This window comes from Odocoileus virginianus, chromosome 1 (assembly GCF_023699985.2).
Source record: "Odocoileus virginianus isolate 20LAN1187 ecotype Illinois chromosome 1, Ovbor_1.2, whole genome shotgun sequence".
Classification (NCBI taxonomy): domain Eukaryota; kingdom Metazoa; phylum Chordata; class Mammalia; order Artiodactyla; family Cervidae; genus Odocoileus; species Odocoileus virginianus.
This window is the reverse complement of record NC_069674.1, coordinates 64,717,072-64,737,966: the sequence shown is the minus strand read 5'-3', so window position 1 is coordinate 64,737,966 and position 20,895 is coordinate 64,717,072. Positions and strand designations below refer to the sequence as shown.

The 20,895-nt window shown below is 36.4% G+C and overlaps 1 protein-coding gene across 1 annotated transcript in view; it reads right to left on the bottom strand.

Moving 5' to 3' along the window:
• CFTR (CF transmembrane conductance regulator) overlaps positions 1 to 20,895 on the bottom strand; it is a 183,942-nt gene that overhangs the window by 71,783 nt on the left and 91,264 nt on the right. Inside the window, exons 14-18 of the mRNA XM_070476808.1 lie at positions 19,183 to 19,269; positions 16,940 to 17,666; positions 14,924 to 15,052; positions 3,875 to 3,912; positions 3,171 to 3,421 (exon numbers count right to left, since the gene is read on the bottom strand). Coding sequence (XP_070332909.1) covers positions 3,171 to 3,421; positions 3,875 to 3,912; positions 14,924 to 15,052; positions 16,940 to 17,666; positions 19,183 to 19,269 — 1,232 coding nt within the window. The remainder of the gene's footprint in view (positions 1 to 3,170; positions 3,422 to 3,874; positions 3,913 to 14,923; positions 15,053 to 16,939; positions 17,667 to 19,182; positions 19,270 to 20,895) is intronic.

Here is a 20,895-nt window from a genome sequence, read left to right as displayed (position 1 = left end):
ATAATCTTAAAAAGATATATCAAAATTTGATAAACTTGGATCATAGCAGAAGCATTCAAAACTCAAATACAAATGAACATATAGTCAGATATATAAGGCTATAGCCAATTTCAGTGTTGTACAAGGATTCTCTGATGCTGGGGAAGACTGAGGGCAGGAGGAGGCCACAGAGGGTGAGACAATGGCTGGATGGTAACACCGACTCAACGGACATGAGTTTGTGCAAACTCTGGGAGACAGTGAAGGACAGGGGAGCCTGGTGCACTGCTCCATGGAGTCACAAAGAGTCAGACGTGATTTAGTGACGGAATGACAACAAACAACAAGGATTCGGAGAAACTTGTACAAAGATTCTAAATAACTCTGTGTTCAAGAAATACAGATTGCTGTAAGATTTTATGAATATATAGAATATCTTATGAAATTTTGAAATACAGATGGCTGCAAGATTCACACAAAGCCCAACGTCTCTAACAGAGCCCGATCACAAATTATGTCAGGAATAGGCAGGCTCCTACCACCATAATCTCACAAGCCTGAGTTTTGTATTTTTCTGGCTATGCTCTCATCATTCCCTTATTTCGTAATGTAGAGCCTCCCTAATTTTCAACTTCCACACCTTTCTGACACACCTCAGCACAACCTGTGGCTGTTCTCAAACCCTCCCTGCCCACCATGTGGCCCTCTTTGGCCATGTTCTCCTTTTCTACCGTCTTCACTGACAATTTAACTTCCGCCTGTCTTCTAAATTACAGACTCACATTTGTAAGACTGATCATTTTTTCCTTCAATGAAAGAAATGTCGCACATGGAGTGTCTACGGGGCACTGGGCACAATGCCAGGCACGGAGACAACAGACATGGATCAGCCATGCTCCTGGCCCTTACGGAATTCATTGCCTCGGGGTGAGTTAGACATACAATTAAAGTATAACATAGAAGGGAAGTGAAGTCGCTCAGTCGTGTCCGACTCCTTGCGACCCCATGGACTGTAGCCTACCAGGCGACCCCATGGACTGTAGCCTACCAGGCTCCTCCGTCCATGGGACTTCCCAGGCAAGATACTGGAGTGGGTTGCCATTTCCTTCTCCAGGGGATCTTCCCGACCCAGGGTTCAAACCCAGGTCTCCCGCATTGCAGGCAGACGCTTTAACCTCTGAGCCACCAGGGAAGCCCAATAATACTGTACAAATTGTTTTTGATAAGATTGAATCTTATCATTTACCCTCCCCCATGAACTGCAGGATAAAGTCGTAATTTCTTAGTTTAATACTTAATAACTTCCATGATTTTGACCTTAAGCCACCCGAGGAACAAGCTTCCTCTTTTCAAACATTCTGTTTCAATCAATCTGGTTTATTCTTTAAATACACTTTACTCTCTCCTATTTCTTCGCACTTCCCATGTGGTTCCCTCTGCCTGAAAACCCTTTCCCCTAAATCTCTACTTGATAAAAAATATTGTCTCCTTCCTGGTCCAATTCAAATGCCTCTCTGTCAAGGACACGTCAATGTTTGCACCAGTTCAAATTAATCCCTTCCTCCTCTGGGTACACTGAATACCTCTGAAATATCTTGTCAGCACTTCCCTGTTATAATAATTATATACATGTTGTATAGTTATTTGTATACATATCTTATGTCTTTTTTCTAGATTGTAAACTTCTAGAGGTCACTTGGACCATGTCATATTTATTTTGTGTCAATCTGAGCCCTCAGCAAAAAGCTTTATGTAGGAATTATCCAATGCTTATTTTTTGTCACTATCTCCTAGTCCTTACTAATGATACATTATTTAGCATATTTAATTAATCATATTTGTATACCTTTTCATAAATAAATACAAAATTGCGGGGGGAGTAGCCTATGGTATTTATTTTGTATAGAAAATGAAAGTCACTTTGGTAAAAAAAAGAAAAAAAAACATCATTCTGGTGCTTAGTATATTTCAGATGGGAAACAGTAGAAAGGGAATAAGAGTGGGTAATTGGCATTGACCTGATGTGGGTTATGTAACAGCCAGTAGGTGATGACCTTATTTCATTTCACAATGGTCTTTTGAGATAAGTATTCCTTTTCTCATTTTACAGATGTGGATTCAAGTCTCAGAAGAGTAACTTGCCCATGATCGTCACTCTTAAGAGGACAAGACAGACCTCAAACAATGCCCATGCTCCTTCCATTATATCTCATTGCCTGTTTCTCACTGCTAGAATCTTGGGTAAAACCCCTAACTTCTCTGAAGCTCAGCTCTCCAACTGAAAAAAAATGAAATCACTGGATGAAGGTAATTGGACATTCCCTTTCAGGTCTAAAACGTCTTAGCTCTAAAATGGAAGCATGGTGATGAATATATCCAAATGAGGCAAGACTTCAGTGACACGAGAGGGCTTCAGAATAAATATAAGGAAGATCCTCTTGAATATTAACACTGAAATGTTATTACCCAGAAAAAAAAAATGATGGTTAATTCTTATCTTGAGATTTTTAGATACAAATCACTCTAAAACTCTCAGGCTTGGAATTTATTTTTTCCTTTATAATCAAATATTCCAGTTCTTATCAATTATGGTCACCACATTATACACTAGATCTTCAGACCTTACTGATCTTATAACTAAAAACGGTACTCCTTTACCAACCTCTATGATAGTGTAAAAAGTACTTTCAAAATATATCTGGGATACCCCCACCCATTTAAAATAAAATTTGGAATGAATTTATGGGATTATCTTTGAACAGTTATATGAAACTAGATTACTCTATTTCATCAAAATATCTCATTAGTAAAAGAATTTTGCTTTTTGGATCTCTTCAAATCACCTCCCCTTTTAAACAGCACTATACATTGACAACAAGATGCCTAGAAGGGAGCTAGCTCAAATATCTGAATAGAAAAGGATATTTGACACAGAAGGGCCTGCTTCTGCTGCTATAGACCCATCAGCATCATGTCCTAACAAACTGCACTACTCTAATAAACAGAAATATGAAGAGTGACAGTACCTGAGAGCCTATAATACCAGAGACAAGTCCACGCCCAACATAAGGAAGCTCAACAAAGGGTAAATGCCTCCATACAAAAGCCAATGTTATCACTACAAAATCAACCAACTTATGCCCCTCTTTGTGGAGGAGCAGCAGCTTCATTTTGTACATCTAGTTAAGTACCTGTTTTCAACGTGTTGAGGGTTGACATAGGGGCTTGAAGAACAGACTGTAGCATTTTGTGGTGTAAAGTTTTTGACACTGTGATTAGAGTATGCACCAGTGGTAAACCTCTGAAGAGTCCTAGAGCAAGCAAAGTGTCAGCTACTCCCACATAAATGTAAAAAATATAATACGAGCTGGTGCTGGTGATGATCACTGCATAACTGTTATTTGCACTCTTAGTACTATTCCCTTTGTCTTGAAAAAGTATTCTGTAAAGCAAAAGGAAATTATTATTTGACAATCAAACTTGTCCAATGAATTACCAATACATGTAAATGATGCTGAATTTGAGTCTAAAGCAATACAACATATTTCATTAGCAGAGTTTATGCCTTTAACCTGAAGGACTTACTATTGCAAGAAAACAGACTAAGCTTTCCACCACTGAAAAAGATAAAATTTCAAATACTCAGAGAAAATATTAACTGTCCAAGGCTGTCTTAAACATTGTTACTGCCTTTTATAGAAACTAAACACGACTAGATCTTTTAAAAATTGACAATGAGCTACAAAAACTGCACACACAATTTTAAACAAAAGAACTCAATTCTCTACTACATTACTGTGGGGAAATGAAGCAGAGTGGAAATTACAAGGTTTAATAAAACACAAATAATCAACAGAAACAAAATACAATCCACAATAGGACGTGGAATACTCACTTTGGAAATAGGCACAACACAACCAAAGAAGCAGCCACCTGGAAGGGAATAGCACACACTTGACTTTTTTCCATCATCTTTTCCCATTCTTCCCACACCCACCTCTAATTCCATCATGACCAATATCAAAATACACACAATTTCATTTTCCTTGGCTTTACTTTCCTGGGTCCAGCAGCTGCAATAATTGTTCTAGGAACCACTACTTGAGGTGAGAACATATTAAGCTAATGGAATTCAAATTTCACTGAATAAAATACTTATTCATTTCTCTCCTTCATTCAACAGGAACTATTCACTGAACTTCACAGAAGAGCTAACACTGCAGTTAAATGTTTTAAGTAACAAAGTCTGTTTTTTATGAAGAGATTACTCTCAGCCTGCTGGCAGATAACTGATCTCGTTGGTGGCTATAAATAATTTCATTTGTCATACAATGATTATGAGGGACTCATAACTATAAGGCCAATTAGTTATGAGAAAGGATGAGATACATATTCAGGAAACTCAGTTAACATTTCAAAAGTGCAAAAATTCACAGTTTTTTTTAATAAAGATAAGGTGCATTCACATTAAAACATATACTCCTGGTACTATGTGGGCTTTCTCATGGTGGAAATTTTTGGCTGAGGAACAAATATTCTATACCATAACTAAAAAAAAATTAACAACTACGATTTGTTTTTAGTTTCCATTATACTTAAATTATCTGAACTCTGTTCTATTTCAATTTGGCATTCTAATTTCCTAAACACTGTGGGGAAACCATCTTGTGATGATACTAACACAATCATAACACTAGAAATATTTACACAATTATAAGACTGACATTTTGCAATTAGGCCAATAATAACTTTAACAAAGAATCAAATAGAAAAATAGGAGAAACTGTAAGCAAAATTAAAAAATTTGAAAATGAACACAGACCAAAAATAAATAGGGGAGAAACAAATATGCTTGCTATAAGAAATCTATGTATTATTACATAATCAACTTAAACATTTAACAGTACCACACAAAAATTATGGAGAATAGTTAGCAGTAATTAAGAAAGTACATTATAAAGTCTTATAGTTTAAATAGTATATAGTGGTGGTTTAGTCATTAAGTCGTATCCGACTCTTTGCAACCCCATGAACAGTAGCCTGCCAGGCTCCTCTGTCCATGGGATTCTCCAGGCAAGAAGAAGTGGAGTGGGTTGTCATTTCCTTCTCCAGGAGATCTTCCAGACCCATTGAACCCATGTCTCCTGCATGGCAGGTAGATTCTTTACTGACTGAGCTACGAGAGAAGCCTCATTTCAGGTAAATTTGCCTATCAGATTGGAGTATCATAATGAAAAAGCTAATGGCATCATTCACAATTTCCTACCTTTTTTATTACACATGGCCTCCATGCACCTATTGACAAAAAGTACCTTTGTATCCTTGAAATTCAAGTGAATTCAAAATGACAAGAAACTGAGCAATAATCTTGCTACTTCAAAAGTTTCTGTTATAGTACAAATGTTTTCTGATTTCCCAATACTAATCAAATTACTAATCAAATCAAAGGGTATATTTTTCAGTTACTCTTTGGTTATTATAGTCTCTCTTTGTTTCAATGAAAGAAGTGTCAACAATGTTGGCATTCCAACTTTTCTGAATGTGAGTAAATCCAAGAAATAAATATTCTATAATATTTACTATGGAACAACCAAAGCAGTTGTTCAAAGACCCTAGTCTAATCTGTGCAATATAAAGGTATTTCGTGGCTCTTGTCAACAGACACCACTTATGGAACCACCAACCCAAACTACTTTTACTGACTGGAACACAAACGTTTCCAAGGACTTGACGTAATGACTTTAATAAAAATGTCTGGGGCATGTATAAACGATTGAGCAGGCAAGTTCCAGCATTTAATTTCTAAAATGTCTGAGGTTATAAAGTTCATGCAGTTTATGATAGAATGACAAGTCCTGAAAGATTAAAGAATGAAAGTAAAAAGGTCATTATTTTCAGCTTTGTTAGGGCTTGAAGCAGCATTCCTTATCATGCCGAAAAGGGTATAGTCTAGATCAGCAATGTCCAACAGAAATGTCCACAAAAATAGAAAAGTTCAATATCTGCACTGTTTTGTGTCATTACCACTTAATACAAGTGGCACTTGATCCCTTGAAATGTGGCCAGTGTGGGTGACTGGGGAACTGAATATTATATTTTGTTTCATTTTAAATAATTTAATTTACATGGTCATACATAGCAGGTAGATACTGTACTGGACAGGGCATGAATAAACTAAACCTATTAGCTCTGTAGGGTTTTAGCCAGAGTACTTATTCCCAGGTGGCTCAGTGGTAAATAATCTGCCTGCAACATGAGAGATGTGGGTTTGATCCCGGGTTGGGAAGATCCCCTGGAGGAGGAAATGGCAACCCACTCCAGTATTCTTGACTGGAAAATTTCATGAACAGAGGAGCCTGGTGGGCTGCAGTCCATGGGGTCGCAAAGAGTTGGAGACACTGAGCATGCACATGCTCACCACCTGCACACACTTATTCTATACCCATCTAAACAGCAGGAGGCTGATGACAGTGTTCTCTAAGGACAGATCCATGAACAGTCAATGTGATCATTCACACACTTTGCAAATGACCACAAATGAAAAACTAGTAGCCAGTATTTAGAAACTAGATCATGATTTAAACTATATAGATGATTTGTCTGTATGATTTAAAATATAATGGCATGTTGGGACTAGAGTACCATAGTATACACGTGTACAAAGAAAAGCCAAGGGCCTATATCTGAAAGACTTATTTTGATAAATGAATTAGTAAACATCCCTGGAGATGTGATAGATAAAGGTTGATCAGGTATGTAGTAAAACCCCAACAATATGGTTTCAAAAACAAGATGTGATGGAGAACTAGAGCAAGAATATATTCAAGACGTAGGAGGAACCTACCATTACATAACCTGGCCAGCACAAGTCTGATACTTACAACAAAAGAAAATAGGCATGAAAAGAGAACATTGCCAAGATCAGGTACAGAAAAAGTTTAAAAATGTGAATATAACCAGGAGAGGTATAATGATCCAAAATTCTATCATAAAGAACTTCAGTTCAGTTACTCAGTCATGTCTGACTCTTTGAGACCACATGGACCGCAGCACGCCAGGCTTCCCTGTCCATCACCAACTAACAGAGCTTGCTCAAACTTATGTCCATTGAGTTGGTGATGCCATCCAACCATCTCATCTTTTGCTGTCCCCTTCTCCTCCTGCCTTCAATCTTTCCCAGCATCAGGGTCTTTTCTAAGGAATCAGTTCTTCACATCAGGTGGCCAAAGTATTGGAGTTTCAGCTTCAGCATCAGTCCTTCCAATGAATATTCAGGACTGATTTCCTTTGGGATGGACTGGTTGGATGTCCTTGCAAAGGGACTCTTAAGAGTCTTCTCCAACACCACAGTTCAAAAGCATCAATTCTTCAGCACTCAGTTTTCTTTATAGTTCAACTCTCACATCCATACATCACTACTGGAAAAACCATGTTTGGCAAAGTGACATAGCTGCTTTCTAATACACTGTCTAGGTTTGTCATGCCTTTCCTTCCAAGGAGCAACCGTCTTTTAATTTCATGGCTGCAGTCACCATCTGCACTGATTTCGGAGCCCATGAAAATAAAGTCTCTCACTGTTTCCACTGTTTCCCCATCTATTTGCCATGAAGTGATGGGACCAGATGCCATCATCATAGTTTTCTGAATGTTGATATTGAAGCCAGCTTTTTCACTCTCTTCTTTCACCTTCATCAAGAGTCTTTAGTTCCTCTTCACTTTCTGCCATAAGTGTGGTGTCATCTGCATATCTGAGCTTAGTAATATTTCTCCCAGTAATCTTGATTCCAGCTTGTGTGTCATCCAGCATGCCATTTCCCATGATGTACTCTGCATATAAGTTAAATAAGCAGGGTGACAATAAACAGCCTTGATGTACTTCTTTCCCAATTTGGAACCAGTCTGTTGTTCCATGTCCAGTACTAACTGTTTCTTCTTGACCTGCATACAGATTTCTCAGGAGGCAGGTAAGGTGGTCTGGTGGTCTATCATGAAGAACTTCAATGAGCTTCAAAGTAGATACTCTTAAATATTTCACTGTGAAATATCTGTAGACTTTTAAATATGCCTTAAGTATGCTTTAAATATGCCTTAAATATGAACACTGTGGCTGTTTAGCCTAGTTAATAAAAGCAATCTTTTTCTGTCATAACAGATGTTCCTACCTTCCCTCATGTCCCCATCCAATCCATTTTTCATATACCACAGTGATATTTTTTCAAACATAAAAAAAAATTATATCATACCTTGAATGAAGGGGTTCAAAGGTTTCCTATTGCACTTAATACTGAAGTTCTTCAGCTAATGCTTCTGCAGACCTGGTTTTGATTTACTTTTTCAATGTCACTACATGATATGCCACTTACCACTTTCTCCCATTCCTCCAAACATGCTGGCCTTCATCCAGTTCCCATAATTCACCAAACTTTTCCAAGACCTTTGTATTTTCCCCAGTTTCTGCATGTCTGAGTACTTTTTATCTTTCAGGTGTCAACTAAATGTCATTTCTTCAGGAAGACCTTCCCGTCCTCTTTGCCCAGTTTATTTTAGCCCACTATCTCTTTCTGGAACTCACTACATTCTGTGATAATTTCCCTCAAAATTTATCTACCATCTGTCTTTTCCCTCAGAAAGTGCTTCATAAGATCAAGGAGGAGCCATCTGTCCTCTTTCCCATTGCATGCTTAGCTTAGTGTCTATAACAATATCCAAGAGACAGTAGGCATTCAGTAAATCTATCCTTAATAAACAAAGGAAGGGATGAATAAGAGGATACTTAAAAAACACAAATGTTTTTTAAAACATTTAAATACAAAATGGAAATTATATAATTTTAAATAAAATTATTTAAACAGAAAGAAATTATGTATTAACCACATAGAAAACATTTTAAAATGCAGATGACATTTTATGTGGGATAAAGAATCAGAACCAATTCATAAGTTCTGTACATATACAGAATTCAGAGCTACCTTCCAAGCCACACAAGAAGATCTATGTATAAATGAATACCTAGTAAAATAGCACTGGCATTTCGAGCTTTCACCAAAGGAATACAGCATTATGAATTCTGTTTACACTGTAAACATAAGTACATTGGTGTAATCCATTGGTATGTTGTTTTGTTCTTCACTGTATACAGAGCACATAGAATCACACTTGCCATATTGAAAGAACTTGAAAAATGTGTGTTGAATGAGTAAGTGGCTGAATGAATGAGTAAAGAGTAAGAGGCAGTAAGAGTAAAGTGACACTTTGTCAAGACTTAATCACAGATTTCAATGCTGTGCAGGTTAAATCATGCCCTAAAACACAGACACTTGCCAAGCAATACTGCCTTGAAAGTATTACTATCAATAAAGGTATAACTATCATTAAGGTACTATGGGAGCATATTATATATTGAGGGATTCCTCATTACGAAACAAAGAGAAAAAAAAAGAAACAAAGAGGACAGATTTTGCTGCTCCACAGAACATGGGTTCTTCCCAGAGCAGGGATTAAACTCCTGTCTCCTGCATCAGCAGGCGGATTCTTTACCACTGAGCCCCCAGGGAAGCCCCTACTAAGCCTGTGCTCTAAAGCCCAGGAGCCACAACTACTGAGCCTGTGTGCCCTAGAGCCTGCAATCAGCAACAAGAGAAACCACTGCAATGAGAAGCCCATACACTGCAACTTAGAGAGCAGTCCCCACGCACCACAGCTACACACCAAAAAGGCCTGCACACCAATGAAGATGCAGAACAGCCAAAAATGAATAAATAAATTGTAAAAAAAAATAAAAATATTTTTCAAAAAGACACAGAGAGGAAGTCACATAAGAATAGTACATAGCAGTTCTCTAACACACTTCTTAAAACACAGGAATAAAAGGACTAAATGTGATCTTTAGTTATTTGAGGCAACAATAATATCATCTGGTTATTGCAGAAGAAAAGGTGAGCACTGCATCCTACTTTATTATTTGCATTTCTTTTCTATCTCGTCAATGATGCACTGCCAAATAGGAGCACTAGAGAGACTAACATAACAGAAATTTTAAAGCCTGTATCCTTGCTTCTAATATCTAAGAACTTAACAGAGGATACTATCCTATCATAAAGAAAACAGCACAAAAATATAAAGGTACACTGATTCACTTAATAAATTAACACACTATTGATAATTTGTTGTTGTTCAATAGCTAAGTCATGTCTGACTGCAGTCTCATGAACTGCAGCACGCCAGGCTTCCCTGTCCTTCACTATCTGCTGGAGTTTGTTCAAACCCATGTCCATTCAGTGAGTAATGTCATCCAACCATCTCATCCTGTCACCCTCTTCCCCCTTCTTGCCCTCAATCTTTCCCAGCATCAGTCTTTTCCAGTGAGTTGTCTAATTGTAGTAGGTAGCCAAAGTATATTGGAGCTACAGGTTCAGCACCAATCATTACAATGAATATTCAGGTTTCATTTCCTTTAGGATCAATTGATTTGATCTCCTTGCTGTCCAAAGGAATCTCAAGAATCTTCTCCAGCACAACAATTTGAAAGCATCAGTTCTTCGGTGCTCAGCCTTCTTGATGGTGCAACTCTCATATCCATACATGACTACTAGAAAAACCACAGCTTTGACTACACAGACCTTTGGTGGCAAAGTGATATCTCTGCTTTTTAATATGCTATCTAGGTTTGTTTGGTCTTGGAGTACAAACTGAAGAGGGGCTAAGGCTAACAGTTTTGCCAAAGAACACACTGGTCACAAAAAAATACACTCTTCCAACAACACAAGAACTGTCTCTGCACATGGACATCATCAGATGGTCAATACCGAAATGAGACTGTTTATATTCTTTGCAGCCAAAGATGGAGCTCTGTATAGTCAGCAAAAACAAGACCAGGAGCTAACTGTGGCTTAGATCAAGAATTCCTTATTGCAAAATTAAGACTTAAATTGAAGAACATAGGGAAAACCACACTACACCATTCAGAGATAACCTAAATCAAATCCCTTATGACTATACAGTGAAAGTGACAAATAGATTCAAGGGATTAGATCTGATAGATAGTGCCTGAAGAACTATGGACAGAGGTTTGTAACACTGTACAGGAGGCTGTGATCAAAACCATCCTCAAGAAAAAGAAAGGCAATAAGGCAAAAAAGAATGCACAGGAGACCCACTTGACTTCACATTCCAGGATGTCTGGCTCTAGGTGAGCAATCACACCATCATGATTATCTGGGTCATGAAGATCTTTTCTGTATAGTTGGTCTGTGTATTCTTGCCACCTCTTCTTAATATCTTCTGCTTCTATTAGGTCCATACCATTTCTGTCCTTTACTTTGCATGAAATGCTCCCTGGTATACCTCTGGCTGATTCATGTTTATGTATGGCAGAAACCAACACAATATTGTAAAGAAATTATCCTTCGGTTAAAAATAAATACATTGAAAAAAATAAAACCTCTGCAAAAACCCATTCTATAAAATTATAATTCTATATAATTAAAATTGTAATTATATATAGTACAAATCTACATTGAAGTATGGCCCCTGTGAAAACTAAAAATGGATACATCACTTTCACAAGGGAAGATGTGGGTCTTAACTTTTCTTTGGATTCTCTGATCCTGCTGAGTATGAAGCTCTATTAAACAAAGTTTAAAACACCTAAACTATCCTCCTGGATTAGTACTTGTACTATGATGCAAAGCACACATGAGATATTTCAATGGTAATGAGAAAGGGCCCAATGGTATCAAGAAAGGAGCTTAGTCTAAAAGAAAAATTAGGTAACTTTTGATTCAAAGAATATGAGAGAACTGTGAACATCTGAATGATTTGTTTAGCTGTATAACTATGCACATAATGAAAATGGTCACTATTTATCTACTAAGTTTTTGTTATTCAAAATTTTGATAGTTAATTAGAAATGCATTCAGGACACTGACCCCAAAAGACTTCATCATTTATCATATTTTTTCTTGCCTAAAAAATTACAATATCAATTTTTCTCCTACAAAAAGACAAGTTTTTGCAATAATTATGAGAGTTCAGTTAATAATGGGAAGTTATACAACATTTACATCCTGTGTTGTAGTTTGGATTCCAGCCTGAAGACAAAGGACCACTGTCATCTTGAGTAAGAGAGCTAATAATATTGTACATATGCTCAGTGGCTCAATGCTCAGTCACTAATTAACTATAAACTGTTTTGGAAAGTGTATAAGTTCAGCTCTATAGCTTTGTATGGGCAAGGGTCTTATAAGTGAATATAAATCACTACCACATTCATATAGAACCATCTCTTCTCATAAAACTAAAGACATTCAAGCAATGTTGATCTTTAATGAAGGGGTTCAAATTATTAACAAAGGGCTGGTTTGAGATTAAATGTGACACAGGAATGAGTTTCATTCAAATTAATGTTGGTCATTTGGCATAACTGGCAGAGATTAATGAGGTAAATTAAAAATACATTTCAATGCAATTTATTACTCATGTGAGAGTGTCAAGTTCCTCAGCCCCATATTTTCGTTAAAGTATAAAAGGGATTATTGAAAATTTCATTGTATCTCTACTGTGGACTTGTTTGCTTCAAATTAACTTGAGCTTTATAATGATGATAGACGTTAAGGATATTAGTCAGAATAGCAACTAACATTGCTCACTATGTGCCAAGCCCTACAGTAAGTGCTTTATAATCATCTCTTCACTCGCAAAAATGACCTATGAAATGGGCACTATTACAACCTCCATTTTATAGATGAGGAAACTGAGGCTCAAGAGAGGTTATCTAACTTGTTCAGTGTTATAGCGTTAAGAACACAGAATTAAAATTCACAGCCAGATCAGTCTGATTCCAGAGGTGGCACTCTGCTGTACTGTACCTCACATCCAGTCTCCATTTGCTTTATTAATGTAAAAATAATAGGAGAGCAAAAGATATCATCAAAACTCAAAGATCAAATGGAAACCAACACTTTATAGGTAAGTGTGTGAAGTCGCTCAGTCATGTCCGACTCTTCACAACCCCATGGACTATAGCCTACCACGCTCCTCTGTCCATGGAATTTCCCAGGCAAGAATACTGGAGTGGGCTGCCATTTCCTTCTCCAGAGGATCTCCCTGACACAGGGATCGAACCTGGGCCTCCCGCATTGTAGGCAGACGCCTTACCATCTGAGCCAGGACTTCCCTGGCAGCTCAGATGGTAAAGAATCTGCCTGCAACGCAGGAGACCTGGGTTCGATTCCTATGTCGGGAAGATCCTCTGGAGAAGGGAAAGGCTAGTCACTCCAGTATTCTGGCCTGGAGAATTCCATGGACTGTATAGTCCATGGGGTCACAAAGAGCTGGACATGACTGAGTGACTTTATAGGTAAAGTGATATATAAAACTTTTGGTATATACCTTTAGATATTTTCCACTACTTGGTCAGGGAAGAGTGATAACATTTTATGTAGACTTCTTAATTGAGGTTAGAAACAGCCTAATAAGACAACAGGAACTTCTCTGGTAGCTCAGTGGTAAAGAATCTGCCTGCCAATGCAGGAGATGTGGGTTCAATCCCTGAGTCAAAAAGATCCCTTCAAGGAGAAAATGACAACCCACTCTAGTATTCTTGCCTGGGAAATCCCATCAACAGGGGAGCCTGGTGGGCTACAGTCCATGGGGTCGCAAAAGAGTTGGACACAACTTAGTGACTAAACAACAAGACAATGACAGAGTTTTAAGCTTGGGTTTTATGTATGCACAGAACTATATGCCCTCAGGAGAGGCAATACTTCACCCAAGTCATATCTCCTCTGAAGGCAACCTGGATCTTTATGTTGGACTCAGGGCTCTACAGTGAGAGACATCCAGCAGACATCTGAGATTTTCCTGGTGTGGTCATACAAGGCTGAATCCAATCCGGATGTGTTTTCTTGTACCCACATAGTGTTCATTTGCTTGTTTTACTTTAACCAATGACCCACATTTAAAAAGTAGAAAATGTTTACAGGGAAAAAAAATTTTTTATTTTCATCTTATGTTGTTAAATAAGTTTTAGCGAAACTGATCCCAGATTTCCTTATGGGAAGCCCTTGGCTGATTTTGACTTACAATTGCCTCCTTTAGACAATTGAAGGGTATTCTCCATCCTGACTCAAAGCTGCTTTACCGCAGACATCCTCTTGCCAAGCCCCTTTTGACATTTAAGTGGCTCCTCCTGACCTAGAGAAAAACCTCATCCACCAACCAGATTCAGAAACCTATTACCTGGTGCTGAACTGGTGATGTACTGCACCCTCTTTTATTTTAACCTGGTGATTTGATGCGCCTCTTTTCCAGAGGCATGGTAAAGAGATCACAACAGTGGCATGAAAACAAAAGAATTCTGAAGCAAATGGGTGATCTGAATCTTTGAAAAGTTTGTTTAAAGTGGTTACAAAGCCACTAATACATATTTATTTAATTTTGTGAGGAAGTAATATTTTAAAAGTGGTGATTCACCATCAGCATATTTAATAAGAGTCAAATGAGTTTAAAATTTAGTACAAATAATTTTCTTCGTTAATTTCAATTCATACAGAGCATTCTACTTTGAGGTTTTGAATGACTCCATTAAAAACTCTTCATATAGAAGATATGTGCTTAAGTATATATTATATATTATGTATGAAGTAACAAAATAATTTTACAATATAAAATTATATATATACATATACACTTATATTTATGTATATGTATGGAGAAGGAAATGGCAACCCACTCCAGTATTCTTGCCTGGGAAACCCATGGACAGAGGAGCCTGGCGGGCTACAGTTCATAGAGTTGCAAAAAATCAGACACAATTAAAGCAACTTAGCACGCATGCACACATACAAGTTACATAAGTATACATGTGTGTACATATATATATCCTTCCAAACTATTCCCAATTAACTTTAAATTACATTAATATGTTATAATAGAAAATTCTTACCTCAGCCAGAAAAACGACTAAGCACCAAATTAGCACAAACATTAAGCTCTTGTGGACAGTAATATATCGAAGGTACGTGTTCCATGTAGTCACTGCTGGTATGTTCTCCACATCATCAAAAAAGCAATCCTGTAAAAAAAATCCTGGTTATTACAATGAGGCAATACAATTTCACACAACAATTGTGGTCTTATTTTGAATGTGAGGAAACAAAGAAATATTACTATCTGAAACTAAGTGAATTTCAGTGAACATAAACCATTAGGAATGACACATGCTATGTCACTTCACAGCCAGTCAAACTGGAGCAAGATAGCTTTTTGCAAAAATGAGAAACACTGCAATTCTTTAAATTGTGAACATAGTATCACTGATAATACAACTATATTGTTTTGGACAATTTTACCATTTTAATGCTTAACAATGTCACACATTTGATCAATAAATGGTACTAGTGAATTGAAGCTTCCCAGAATCCCCCTGATTTAACTCTCTGCTTTGGGGGGTCCATGGAAAAATACAGTTTGGAATTTTGCCAGCTCTAGTGGTCTTCCAATAGACCTGAAGGCTGCCTGATGCTTGTACATTCCATAGTAGCTAGGATTCTCTTTCCCAACTATGACTTAAGTTACATAAATCTAACCCTCAGTCTTCATCTGTTACTTGAGAGCTATAGTTCAATAATTTGAAAGAGAGAAATTCCAGATATTTCAAATGGAAAGGATAGTTTTTATTACCAACAAAATTCACAGAAGAAGCGCTAGAACCTCAGAGAAAAGAACCCTATGATATCAGAATATGGCACACTGGTTAGGCGTAAGATTTTTGGTCAAATAAACCTGGTTTTGATACTGGACTCTATCATTGCCCTCCTAGGAGCTGCTTGAATCCAGACAGCTAAACTTCCCTAAAATTTAGTTTGCTTATCTGTAAATGAGGATAATGACAGGTCCCTTCTATTCTATGTTCATGGCACTAGAAGCAATCAACAAATACTATTATCAGTCGAAGTGATCATCTTTACCATTCAATTTATAGAATCCAGTTTGAGAAATTTATTCAGATTGATAATTACAACCATACAGATAAATTATCTTCCAGGAAACCTTTTTCAAAATTATAGAAACACAAAGTAGGTACTTTAGGGATCACCTACTCTGTTCCCTCATTTAACAAAGAAGAAAACTTTGGCCCTAGAAGTTAAATGACATGCGACTTGCCAAAGTTCACACTACTCTTAATTGATCTATGCTATTAAACATATCAATTGATTATAACACTCTTTCATCCAAGGCACTGAAGGAAATTTTCTAGTAAAACTAAAAAATAAAAACTTCCTCTTTCCTACTGCTTCCTATTTTAATAAAGCATTTTATTCTTTAGAAAATACTTTCTACCTGAAAGTTGGCAGTAGTATATGTTGAATTTCACAAACCTTCTTTAAAAGAAACCTGCCCAGAAGTCCTATGTATAAAGCCAATTTAAAAGATGATAAAGCTCAGGTTTACCAAGTTCAGGCAAGACTGATGTATAAACCAGAAAATTAGTCCTGTTGAGAGACTAGATGTATATACGCCTTAGCGAGGTTACCTGCATACAGAAACATTTTTTAAAGCTCTCAATAACTGAAGCTACTATTTGTTTATGTATTTATTTTCACTCCACCTCTTCCTACAGAGGTTTTAAGGGGTAATGAAACAGATTTATAATAATTCATAATTTTTCTAATTGATAATAATAATTATGACTGCTTAGAAAAGGACCCAATAATAGCCCTTGCTTTGACTTACAATACATCTTATGGTAAGAGACAAAAGAAAATCACAAAGGGAAATAGTTGATTCTTCTATATCTTGAAGTTGCTTACATAATGTACATACTTTGGACTTTAGGAATCTTAAAAATAAACCTCATCCTAAACTCAAATTTAAGTAAGTTTTGCTATTTACTCTGTATTTCATTCCATTCTGTGGCCAAAAGAAAAAACCAAACACCACACTGATAATTTATACACACCCTTAAATCTTCTTCATTAATTTCTTCACTTATTTCCAAGCCAGTATCCTGAGATAACCGTCTTGAATATATATCTATTTCGGCTAAGCTTGCCTGAGGAGCCAGTGACATTTTTCGTGTGGATGTCGCTGTCTTTCGATGAATGCTTTGACCTTGGTTCACTGAGGAGCAGGTCATAAGGTTCAGAACTGACTGCCTCCTCCCTCCCAGAAATGTGGGGCCACTGTTGACTGCATTGCTCCGAGGCAGGATCCCCTCTCCAGGTTGAGAATGGGGAACTAGGGATAGTCTTCTCTCTAAAGGCTCATCAGAAGTTTCTTCGATCCCATTCATTTGTAATGAAGTCTTTTGTGCAACTGAAAATTTCCTTTTAGAGTTGATTGAATTGAGAATGGAGTTCTTCCTTTTTTCACCAAACTCTCCAGTCTGTTTAAAAGAAGGCTTTTTCGTTTCATTCCAGGACACAGAAGTATCTCCTTCTAATGAGAAACGCCGTAAAGTCTCAGTTATGATTGAATTTCTTCGTTCTGCAGTAAACTGGTCGAAAGTGTCACATCCCATGAGCTTCGAGCTGAAGTCGGGCCGCTGATTTTGTAATTCAGAAAATGTCCCATAAAAATAGATGCTACCTTCATGTAAAATTAATATTTTGTCAGCTTTCTTTAAGTGCTCCATTTTAGAAGTGACCAAAATCCTAGTTTTGTTAGCCATCAATTTACAGACACAGCTTTAAGAATATAAAAATATATATATATTAATTTTATAAACATTTTATTACAATAGTATATGTATTATATTTTAACATTTTATTAATATACTCCTGTATATAACTTCTATTATAAAATGTTATTACTACACTTAAATAATTCTAAAAGTAAATATTCAATAGTAATTAATTTGGTACTTCTTGATTAAATATGTCATGAAATACTGTGTTATTTAATTATTATAGTATGCTACACCATAAAGTTGAGTGTTAATGGACCTAAAATGACATTAAATACCCAAAATTAAATAAACATTTGACTTTGAACAAACTAGTTACCCTTTGGGCTGTGGTTGATTCATCTAGAAGATGAGAGAATCAGATGACCTTTAAGATTCCTTAGAGGCTATATTTCTACATTCTTCTAAAATGTCAGAACTTTCTTGTTCTTTAAATTTTCTGCTCATTTTCTTTTATATTTTAAGTTGACCACTAATTAAGTCCTCAAAGTTTATACTGTACAGCAGGACCTAACATATCATAAAGTAACTATATTCCAATAAAAAGTTAATTTTAAAAACCTTAAGACTAATTTGCTTGTTAAAAACACAACAATAACCTGAGAATTGTATAAGAAACCTGAACTTCCTCCAACAAAATTTCCCTCCAGTGTAGAAGTAAATCCTGACTAGAACCATCTAAAGAAGACCAATTTCTTTTAGGCATTAAAACATTATATATTTTATGGAAAGAGCCATAATTCTAGACTAACACTTTAACATACCAATACAACTAGCAAAATTTATATTGGTAAGAAGGTATTTGTCATTACAGGATTGTAAAAATAGTATCACAGGTATTAAATTTAATCAAATTCTAGGAAAGGTGCTTCTAGGAATAATGTGGTGATTTAATACACACATACATCTACATCCTTACTGATTATTTTAAACTACTTCATAGTCTATAAAATCATTTTGATACTTTAAAATCAAGTCATATAACCAACTGTTCCTCTTAGGAACTTCACATACATTGAGCCCTAATGGGAGCTCCAAGAAAATGTACACCCCAAACTCTGTGTTCCTGAGAAACACGTTCTGAAGGAGGTATTGAGGTAGACGAATAATTAGAGCATTCACCTATATTAAAACATCAAAACATTCCATTTCTTTGGTTCCTTAAGAAGTTTACTATCTAAGGAGTAAAATACACAAAAAGTAAATAAAAAATTTGAGTATAACAATCAATTTAAATAATATAAGCTATGTCACAAGACAGTAATACTATCAAAACTCCATAGACAGTGATTGTTAAAGTAACAGCAATGGGAGAAATGGGTTCAGCATAAGGTGGGCAGAAAAGTGAAGTGATCTTGACCATGGAGGGAAGATCAGATTTAAGTAGCTAAATTACACAATGCCACACTGAGTCAGTGGTGGACCTTATTTCTCAAGGAATAACATGTAGCCTATGGTTGTATAGTCATTCTTTCTTGTCTCTTAGAATGAGTATTACAAGTTATTCAAGAACATACCTTTCAAATATTTCTTTCTCTGTTAAAACATCTAGATAGCCAAAAGGAGAGTCTAATAGGTACAAATCAGCATCTTTGTATACTGCTCTAAAAAAGAAAATGAAAATTAAATTAAACTCCTTCAATATTTACCATTTCATTTGGTGTAGATGATTTTAAATAAATTTAAAAAGATAAGTCACATAGGATTTTTATAATTTTGCACAATACTCCAAAAACTTCTGAGGTCGTTTTGCTAAGTGTAAGTGACATACACTTGCAGAAGTTACAAACTAAATCACACCACGCATATAAATCTAAACATTGCCTTAAAAAAGAAAAAGGAAGAAAGAAAACCTTTCAACAATAGTACCTATTTACAGCAAGCACTATGCTACATGCTGGGAATACAATGGTAAAAATTACACAAGCCCTGTTCTCAGCAATCTTGCATTTTGCTGGGGAAACAAAGAAAAGAGAATGTTTCAATCCTGTTAAGTGCCAGCGACAGCAACTAAATCTCAGCACTTAAGTGAGATTACTTTATTTTTTTTCATTGTTGACTGTTAGCAATAAACCAATAGCAGTACTGTTACAACTGTATGATTGATATTGCTCTTTGCTCCTTACAGTCCTAATTTATGGACCATACTCATAAAAGTTCCACAAAAGTGCAGGATGCAAAACTTGCAATAACAATGTATACCCAAATTATTTTATATTCTAAGTTAAAAAATAAAAATTTATGAGCAAGTAAAATCTTCATTAAGTTCATCATAGGACAGGAATAAAATGAAGATATGGTTCCACATGAATGGAAATAAGGTTATTTCTTCATAACATCTAAATTTTTCAGCTGTGAGTTGTGAGTAACCCTATACCTATACCAACCACATACAATTCAGTTTTTACATGTAATTCTGAAAAAAAGAAACTATGTTTAGTCAGCAGGTAACTATGAGAAATAAAATAATTAAAAACAGAAATGGCAAAAAGTCAAAGCAAAATCTAGAAGAAACTGTGCAATGCAAATTACTTTTGAAAACAACATTCAGGAGCCAGATAAAAGACCCCCAACAAAATGTACCCTCAAGAGCTTTGTTCCCATACTCAATTTTTCTCTCTCTCTCCTTCACATTTATGACCAGGTGCTCAGTCACCTCAGTCGTGTCCAACTCTTTGTGACCCCCATGGACCTTAGCCTACCAGGCTTCTCTGTCCATGGGATTCTCCAGGCAAGAACACTGGAGTGGGTTGCCATTTCCTTCTCCAGGGGATATTCCCGACCCAGGGATCAAACCCAGGTCTCCTGAGTCTCCTGCATTGCAGGCAGATTCTTTATCTGCTGAGCCACCAGGGAAGCCCCATTTATGACCACAGTTTATCGAGAGATTAGAATAATATACACATCATCCAAAACTGGTCAACACATGACATAATCAGATCAGAAGAGCAATAAACAACCATTTTGTTTAATGCCGCAAACTGTATTTTATAATAAAACTGAATCTTCAACTGGTAAATACAGACTCAATTCTATGCTAAAGTTTGAAGCCATATAGCATGTTTTCCTAAATTTGAAATGAAATGTTTAAGACAGTCTTACTTAGGCTCACAGATTAATCAACTTTCCTGTACTTAGAAGCCATTATTTTGTCTGTGAATTACTCATATCTATACATGGGCTATATAGATATACTGGGCTTCCCTGGTGGCTCAGTTGGTAAAGAATCT